Source organism: Saprolegnia diclina, assembly GCF_000281045.1.
Source record: "Saprolegnia diclina VS20 unplaced genomic scaffold supercont1.26, whole genome shotgun sequence".
In the NCBI taxonomy this organism is placed as follows: domain Eukaryota; phylum Oomycota; class Saprolegniomycetes; order Saprolegniales; family Saprolegniaceae; genus Saprolegnia; species Saprolegnia diclina.
Window position 1 is genome coordinate 533,874 of NW_008246093.1, and position 8,678 is coordinate 542,551.

General features: G+C 58.3%; 4 protein-coding genes across 4 annotated transcripts; 2 read left to right on the forward strand and 2 right to left on the reverse strand.

Moving 5' to 3' along the window:
• Positions 1-566: 566 nt before the first annotated feature.
• On the forward strand, positions 567-962 carry SDRG_08616 (hypothetical protein). Its single transcript, XM_008614508.1, has one exon. It carries the CDS (start codon positions 580-582, stop codon positions 889-891), a length of 312 nt encoding a protein of 103 aa, XP_008612730.1. The 5' UTR covers positions 567-579; the 3' UTR covers positions 892-962.
• Positions 963-1,197: 235 nt separating this feature from the next.
• Positions 1,198-3,357, forward strand: SDRG_08617 (hypothetical protein). The gene has a single exon (XM_008614509.1). It carries the CDS (start codon positions 1,237-1,239, stop codon positions 3,289-3,291), a length of 2,055 nt encoding a protein of 684 aa, XP_008612731.1. The 5' UTR covers positions 1,198-1,236; the 3' UTR covers positions 3,292-3,357.
• Positions 3,358-3,466: 109 nt separating this feature from the next.
• On the reverse strand, positions 3,467-4,067 carry SDRG_08618 (hypothetical protein). Its single transcript, XM_008614510.1, has one exon. It carries the CDS (start codon positions 4,057-4,059, stop codon positions 3,508-3,510), a length of 552 nt encoding a protein of 183 aa, XP_008612732.1. The 5' UTR covers positions 4,060-4,067; the 3' UTR covers positions 3,467-3,507.
• A 799-nt stretch (positions 4,068-4,866) lies between these two features.
• Positions 4,867-7,235, reverse strand: SDRG_08619 (hypothetical protein). The gene has a single exon (XM_008614511.1). The coding sequence runs from the start codon at positions 7,227-7,229 to the stop codon at positions 4,941-4,943; it is 2,289 nt and encodes a 762-aa protein (XP_008612733.1). The 5' UTR covers positions 7,230-7,235; the 3' UTR covers positions 4,867-4,940.
• Positions 7,236-8,678: the final 1,443 nt, after the last annotated feature.

Consider the following 8,678-nt stretch of genomic DNA (forward strand, 5'->3'; position numbering starts at 1 on the left):
AGCCAATGGTACCACCGCGTGTGAACGCGGTCTCGTGAGAAACCCGCAAGTTGTCTGCGCTTTGAGCGACACTATAAACATAAACAAGTTGTCATGCTACGAAACCCGAGTTGTGCCGACGACGCAAAATATCTGGGTACTGTTCAGATCTTATTGCACTCACTGGTTGGATTGGTGGCTTAGTCTTGGCAATCAGATCTCAAAACAGAAATGCATTGCTTTCGGTTCAAAGCTACGCCGATGCCGACTGGTCGTGCCAAGAGAAATGTAAATGCTCATGTTTATGTGCTTTCTGCTGCGTACTACATGCAGTGCTAGTATAGTTCAGCTACAAGAGGGACGCTGACTGCTGCTTCTGGTCGAACGGTCGTTGGACGAAGCATTGCACAAAAATGTGCGTCCATCGCAACTGACACTGCCGTGACTCTTGCGCCGCATGATGAGTTGTCACGTACGTCGCTGTTCGGTTGAAAGCTACTCGATCAGTGTTGTCGTGGCTTTATGTTGTCGTACAAAGCCGCGTGCGTCGCTGGCATTCATCTCCAACGGACCCATTTTCCATTTCGGCATTTCCCAACCATGGATGCGACGCCCGAAACCAGTGCCATGACCGCCGACGAGCTCGAGAAGCAAGACTTGGCCGAAGCGATTGATGCATGGAACATGATTGTCGACGAACTCTTTGAAATGTACGACGAGAACAACACGGGCGTCCTCGGGAAGCGCAAGGCCATACAGTGCATGCGCGCGATCGTGACTATCGCCATGGGCAAAGAAGAAGCCGACAACTTTGACGGCCGTGAGTGGTTTGCACAAAACGACACCAAAAACGCCGGCCACGTGACCAAGGACGCCATGAAATCGTTCTACACTGACGGGTTGCTGCCGTAATTCCTTCCCTCTACGTAATTCCTCCCTTGACTAACATTAAATGCATGTATATTCCGTGCGGTTCTACAACACCATTTGGGTAATCTGGCGCAAGCGTACAAGAGGCTCAAGCCCTGCACGTGTGGGTGCACCTGGCATCGACTTGTGTACCTAATGGGCCATCGCGTGGTCACGACGCGCGCCAAGATTCGAGTTTGCTGTTTGGATCCGGATACGGGTGGGTGTGTTTTTGCTGCCTTTCTCGTGTCGGCCAATCCGCAACCCGGATGGATTACGCCATCCGGATACTGCTCAATTGTTGCATGGGCCTGCGCCAGCCTGCGTCATGCCAGTCCTCGACTTGCCATGCTGCTGCGCTCGCTTCTCGTCGCGAGCGTGGCCATCGCGTCGTCCTCTCCGGCCTCGTCATGCGATGGCATCGAGGCCATGCACCGCAACGTCCTCGGCGGCGCGCTCGCCGTGCAGGTCCGCGTCAATAACGCGTCCGTGTGCTTCCGCCTCTCGTACAATGGCGATGGCGCCGACTGGATCTCGCTCGGCCTCAGCAGCTCCCAGTACATGGTCAACAACCCACCCAACAACGCCGTCATCTACGACGCCAAGAAGAACAACGCTGACGTGTATGTGCTCGGAGGCTACAGCAACAACCACATGGAGCGACAAACGTCGCCGTCGTCCATGACGATTCGGTCATCGTCGGCCGTCAATGGCGAGCTCGCAGTCACGTACGAGCACAAGTTTGACGCTGTCTCGACCAACGACGTGCCCATCGACCTGGTCAACGGCAACAACATTCTTCTCTGGGCCTATGGTAAAGGCTTTCCATCGTACCACGATGACCAAGGCGCTCAGAGCATCCACATCACCATCCCCTCCGACGACGACAACGCTGCGTCCAACGGCTCGAAAGCGGCCCTTCAGATGAGCGCGTCGTTGGCGGCGATCCCGATGGCCACGTACCAAGTCGTGCTCGGTGCGATCGGGTTCTTTGGGTTGCTCGGGCTGGCGACCGCGCGCTCGAGTCTGTCACCGCTCTTGAGAAGCTCGCTGCTTGCACCGCCCGCGCATCGCTCGTCGTCGATCGCCACCAGTTTGCATCAAGCACTCGCCGACCTCAGCGTGGGCCAAGCGACCCTTGTCGGCTTGTATGTCATGCTCATCGGAATCACAATCAGTGTCGTGCTTCCGACTGTGCGGTCGCTCTCGGGTGGCCGCGCAGCGAGTGTCATTTTTGGTCATTTGAGCACGTTGCACTTGGCGTTTCTCTTGCTGCCGTCGGCGCGCGGCGGTCACTGGGGCTTTCTCTTTGGCGTCACGCACACGCGGTTGGTGACGTTTCACAAGTGGCTAGGAAGTCTCTTCCTCGTCTCGCTTCTCGGGCACTTTGTCTTGAACGTTGCGACGCTCGACTGGAGTGTCCTCTCGTCCTTGCAGCCGTTTGGCGCGCAAAAGGTGCTGCCCGCCTACGGTCTCTACGCCGGACTTGTGTTTGTCCTCATGGGTCTTCTGGCGCTGCCATTCGTCCGCCAAAGGACGTTTGAGCTCTTCTATTTTGTCCACCGTCTCGGGTCCCTCCTCGGCATTGTATTTGTGTGCTTGCATGCAACTGCGATCTGGCAAGCGCTCGTCGCACCGCTCGTGCTCTACCTCGCGACGCTGGTTGCGATTCGGTCCCGTGCATTTTGGCAGCGGTTTTCCGCCCACGTGACGGCGACGACGTCATCGACAGTGCTGCTCGAGCTACCGTCGACCAAGCTCTCGAACGCCTGGCACCAACAACTCGGGCCGTGCACGTACTTTTACCTCTGCGTCCCGAGCGTCTCGAGAGTCGAGTGGCATCCATTCTCGGCCATGACGTCGCCGCACACGGGCCACGTCGCGTTCTGCATGAAGAGCCGATCGCCGGGCAGCTTCACCGACCGCGTCCTCGACCTCGCACGCAAGGAGACGACACTCGATGTGCTTGTCGGTGGCCCGTACGGCCGGCCGAGCGTCGATCTCGCGCTCTACGATCGCGTGCTACTGTTTGCAGGCGGCATTGGCATCACGCCCATGGCGCACATCCTCAACAGCACGCTGCAGACGCACAGCAGCATCGAATGCCACCTCTGCTGGGTCGTGCGCGAGCCCGAGGCGCTCCTGAGTGTCGCCCCCGTGCTCTTCCCGCTTCGCGTCGCCGCCGACCTCTTTGTGAGCAGCGCCACCGACGATGGCCACGTCAAGACCGTCACGGGCGAGATGGTCGGGTACGCAGCCGGCCGGCCGGACGTTCGGGACGAGATGAAGCGGTTTGAAGGGCGAACCTGCGTGCTCGCGTGCGGCCCCGAGTCGTTTGTGCACGACGTGCAGGTCGCTGCCCACCTCTACGGGTTTGACTTTCACAAGGAACTCTTTTGCTAGCTTCAACCCTAACCCTAAACCCTTGATCTTTTATTCCATTTTGGATCCTCATGATGCAAACGACGGTACTGTACGGTATTCCACCATGTTACCTGTCGTTTTGGACCGCACGAGGGCACGAAACGTGGCGTTGCAGCGCGAACGCGGAATACTAGTATGAAAGATCGGAAAAAATAAGAAAAAAAGATAACTTAGTAAACGCTAACAAACAAAAGACTAGGCGGTCGAGTACGCAATCAACGTTGCATTGTCTTCAAAATCGCACTCGCCCGGCGTGTTGGCTTCGACTTGGATCGTCATTTGCGCGAGGACAAATGGAAAGCACCAGATCGCACAGCACACATCTTCCCAGTCGGCTTTGGGAATGCTGTCGTGGTCGCGTATGTGAAAGCGGAGGTTGAAGAGTGTCAGCGACGGGACGAGCGCAAGGACGACGACAAACCCAACGCTGTACGCGCCGCCCGGCCCGCCCGGCCACGGCGTCTCGCTTTGCAGGTTCAAAATGGCCAGCAACAGCAGGAGGAGCCATAGACCGCTGGCCACGACCGCGCGCTTGCAGCTCATGACACCGACGATCGCTAGCACTTTGCCGAGCGCGACGCACGGGCAGCAGACGGCCATCGCGAGGTTTGGCGTGTCGGCGCACGCGTTTGTAAAGAGCGGTGTCTTCCACGCCCCCGGCGGCGTCTCGGCTGCGGCGGCAAAGTCGACGGCAGCATCTTCTTCGTCCGAGAGAATGTAGACGGTCTTGACACGGCCTTCTCGCATGCTGCAATCTAACAATCTGAAAATGATGCACGGTTCCCGCTCCATCACTTGGACCATTGCTTGCACGTGGCTGCGACACGTGGATGACAAAGTGTTCCTCCTCGATGTCTCCGTCGCAGGGTGCATGTGTCTGATCAGGGTGGTGCACGGCAGCGTGACGCGGCGGTGCACGGCCGCACGTACAACGCCGCGCAATGACCAACCACGAAGCCGAGTCGAGTCGGAGTGCTATCGGCCTGCGAACGCGGAGGCGAGAAGGCAACGTATAGCTTGGTGTTGCTGCGGTGGTCACGACGACCATGTGGTGTCCGTGCCAGTTGTTGGCGGTGAGCCATCAACGGATACCATATCTTTCGTGACACTTTAAAGCATTGAAGCGCCGGCGGTGCGTTCTTGTCGTTGTCGCCAATGCTCAAGTGGCGCCACAAGAACAATTCGCCCCATCTCATTTCTTATTTGTGGGCGACCGTTCCGTTGAATGTCACGTCGAGAGGTGGACACGTCTACCGTTCCCATCACGGAACGTTGGCCCAAGGCGCCTACTCTTGTTCGTTGCGCCAGTGGAATACCCTTTGGCTACCATGCTTGGCTACGGTGGAGCGTGGTCGTGTTGGCCTGGACACTTGGTCGTGTGTGAGACAGTCGCATGCAGGTTTGTTGTTGAAGTTCACGGCTTTTATATGAACCACGATATGCACTCGACTCGATATCTCGCAGCTAAGCCTCGCACATAAGCGTGAAAGACCCAGACTTGGGTTGAGCACCTTGAGCGCTGCAATCAAGTAAGTGTTGTAGGTAGCGCCATGCTCGAGTATACCATCGGAACACGTATGATATTAAGGAAAATGGAGCAACTATTGGATCCTTAGCGACAGAGAGTATCAGATCGGCGTTGTGCGCTTGCGCTTGTGCGACAGCAGACTTGTGAGCGTCTCCTTGAGAGGCACGTCTTGTACCAGGCTTGCCCACGTAGCTAAACGCGCGCCATCAGCCGTCGCGTGCGAGCTCCAGAGATGCCCAGACGCCAACGCCAACGCCGCGTCCACAACGTCGCCCCGCGCCAAGAGCGCTGTCTCGTGCGCCACAAGCTTGTCGACGCGTTGGACACACTGTCTGGCCTTTTGCATCTGGTACGTGAGCTCGGGCGATACCAAATCGAGCATCGTCGGTCGCCAGCGGTCGGGCAGCGCGACGAGGTCGACAAGAAAGCTAACGTTCTCGAAATGACCACTGGCGTCCATGCAGTACGGCAGCACGAACTTGCAATTCGAGGCGACCGTTGGACACCCCGCAAATTTGATGAGAGCCGATCTCGGCTGAGCAAAGCCCGCTGCAAGCGCAAACTGCAGTGCGTCAGGTAGCCCGAAATGGACGAGGTCATCGAGGACCACGGGGTCGTCGCGGAGCTCGGGCTGGCGCTGCAGGAGACGGCCCACAACCTCAGCGTGTCGAGTGTTGAGCACAGCCGTCATGTGTAGACGGTTGAGGATGTGCACAAAGCCTTTGGCCGAGACGCCTTCGCGTCGGTGGGCCAAAAGAAAGTCGACCACGTCCCACGACTCGGACAGAATCGCGCGTTCGAGCGCGTCCGTGGTGCATCCCGCGGTCGAGTGCTCGTGAAGAAACTTGACAAACACCAAGTCCCGTCGTCCGCACACCACGTCCATCCACTCGGTGCTCCACGGCGCACCATGAGCCACGAAGAACTGAATCGTCGCCATGTCGAAGTCCCACAAATGGGGCGTCGGTGACGGGAACGGGTAGCCGAGCGAGAGCAAGTGCTTGGCGATCGAAACGTGTCGGTTCTGGAGCGCGAGGCGCACGACGTTGTCGCGACTACCGCCTTCGCGTCGGTGAGCCAAGAGGAAATGCACTACGCCTTCGTTGCCAAAATCGACAGCGCGGTCGACCGCATCGACGGTGCAGTCCAGCGTGCCAAGAGAGTGGAGGAACTGGACCATGTCGAGGGAGCCGTGGGCGGCCGCTCTATCCATAATGTTGGGCGAAGCGCCCTCGCTTCGGTGCTCCACGAGGAAGCGGACAACGTCGAGGTGGCCGTTGCAAATGGCATTGTCGAGCGCTTTGGTCGTGCAGCCTTCGGTCCGGTGGAAGTGGAGGAACTGGACGACCTCGAAACGACCGAACCGAGCCGCATTGTCCATCGCTTCGACCGTACAGCCTTCGCGGCGGTTGACGTGCAAGAACTCGACGATCGCAATGTGGCCGTACAGGGCCGCCTTGTTCATGGCGCCGACTGTGCAGCCTTCGGTGCGGTGCTCGTGCAGAAAACTAACCACGTCGAGATGGCCGCAGCGGGCGGCCGCGTCCATGGCATCGGTCGTGCAGCCACCACGACTGTTTTCGTGGAGGCACTCGACCATCTCGAGAAAGCCAGATAATGCGGCCGTGTCCAGAACTGCCGTGGAGCAAAACAAACCGCGCTCCAGTAGCGTTCGCACGAGATTCAGCGCCCCGAACGCCGCCACGTCTTTGATAAGATCGGGGTGCTGAAACCACCCAAAGTGGTCGATCGCAAACACAATGTTGTCAAGGCGACCACGCCGCGTCGCCAGAGAGAGCATGTTGGCTGTCCACACACCCGGGCGTGGGTTGAAGCGCAAGAGCAGAGGCATCGCCTTTGGGTTCTCGTTGCCCATGAGCCGCTCCAGGACTGTCGGCCAAGATTCATGCAAGTCGAAAGGTGGTGGCGGCGCCACCGCGTTCACACGTCGATGCAGCTGAGGCACCACCAAACGCTGGTCGAGGAGGAACTCGGCCATCTCGAGGCGGTTCTCCATAAAAGCGAGCAGAATCGCGTCTTCCGAGGCGAGATCCGGACGGCAATGCAAGATGCGCTTGGCCATGTCGTCAAAGCCTTCGTATATTGCAACGTGCAGCGGAAAGCGGGCGTCGCGTGTGACCTTGTCGAGCATGCAGGCGTAGGTATCGATCGATTCACTCCACGGCGACGTCCACCTGGCGCCAGGGGCAAACTCGCGGTGGAACGTCACTTCACAGTGGTACTCGGGCCCGTAGTCGCCGGTGCCGAGCTCAACGAGGCGGTGAAACGCGAGAAAGGCCGGGCGCACGTCTTCGTAGACGCCAAACTGAAACTCAAACACCATGGACGCGATCTCGGGCTGGCCGAGGAGGTGGAAGAGCGAGGTCATCGATGGGTCGGTTGCAAAAACTTTTGCAGTACGCAAGGGCCGCACATCAAGTGGGACGAGGAGCCAGCATCGGTTCACGAGCACAAAATGTCGCTGGCTTGTTCCATTTCCCAACCAATGGGACCTTCACCGCTGCCACCAGTCGTCCGGCCGGGGAGCGTGCGGCGTCGCGCGCTCGATCGGTATCCGGATTTATTCGGATGCGGGCTCGGACGGTTTCGTTTGAAACACACCCGACGGCTTGCACTCCTCTGTCGGGCGGTCCGAGTACAGGAGCCTGCGTACGACCTCGCGCGAGCTAAACTCGGCGAGTGGGGTCACGGGATGGATCTCTGCGTACGCAGCTCACTCCCAACGACCAAGTGCTAACTCCCACGCATTCAGGCGTAGCGCTACGTATGCGAAGTCTTTGTGTCATAATGCAGATAACGCGGAACACGTATACTGGGTTGCTGCGGAGTGGGCTGGGTAAGAAACCTGGGCGGCGCGTGCCTTGGCTTTGCCTGGCGTTGCTTTTGGAACTTCAAGTGAGACGAGGAGCCAACATCGGTACACGGGCAGATAATGACGGTGGCTTGTTCGATTTCCCAACCAATGGGAAAGAGCGTGAGCGACACGCCGCGATACATAGCCACGGTTCGAAGCTTGGGCCAAAACTCGGTCGGAGGGCCTACCCTAGGGTCCCAAGGAGCTCTGAGGGCGGGGACCGGGTCGATCCAGACACACACATAGGGCATTGTACGCTGCCTTGTTGGCGACAAAACGTTGGGTATCATGCTTGCATGCGATATTGTGCCCGAACGCCGCTTCATCGTGGCGACAACGTCTTCCTCCTCGCATTTGAGTATGTCCATCATGGCGGATCCACCCCAGGGTAGGCATGATCCCCTTGGGTCCTACGATGGACACAGAGACAGACAGACAGGCAATTAATTTCCCGTGGGCTGGTGCAACCAGACTCTGGTTGCAACCTCTGGTAACCAGAGGTTCCTCCAACCAGCATGAATTTTGGTCCTCTACCGGTCCATCAAGAGACCGCATCAAGCAGTCTTGCCGGCGGATCAAGGAGCTCAGTTGCATCGGATGTTTGAGACGCCGTTTCTTCAACGACAAAATGTTACTTGGAATTCATTTTCGCCTGCGTGTGCTTGAGGAGGTGCTCTGCCAATTTTTCTCGAGCTGCTCGGTCGTAGTGGTTGCGCCTGTCGCCGACTTCCCCAGCCTCCAACAGCGTAGTAACTTGAGCCGCCACGCTTGGGCTAGCTGAACGTTGTTGCTGGCCTTTCTTCCTTGGTCCAAAAGCTCTTGTGCGATGAGTTGAAGCGTGGTCGTGCGGCTGCGCGAGCAAGTCGAGAAGAAGGACAACGTTGTCGGTACCAAGGAGAAGTCGAGTCGTCTCGGTGAGGTGGCTACGTGATGCCACTGCAAGGAGGTCGTCGTCGGGGTCGC

Excerpts from the sequence above, each read along its gene's own strand:
- SDRG_08616 (XM_008614508.1), top strand. The coding sequence starts at position 580 with ATGGATGCGACGCCCGAAACCAGTGCCATGACCGCCGACGAGCTCGAG.
- SDRG_08617 (XM_008614509.1), top strand. The coding sequence starts at position 1,237 with ATGCTGCTGCGCTCGCTTCTCGTCGCGAGCGTGGCCATCGCGTCGTCC.
- SDRG_08618 (XM_008614510.1), bottom strand. The coding sequence starts at position 4,059 with ATGCGAGAAGGCCGTGTCAAGACCGTCTACATTCTCTCGGACGAAGAA.
- SDRG_08619 (XM_008614511.1), bottom strand. The coding sequence starts at position 7,229 with ATGACCTCGCTCTTCCACCTCCTCGGCCAGCCCGAGATCGCGTCCATG.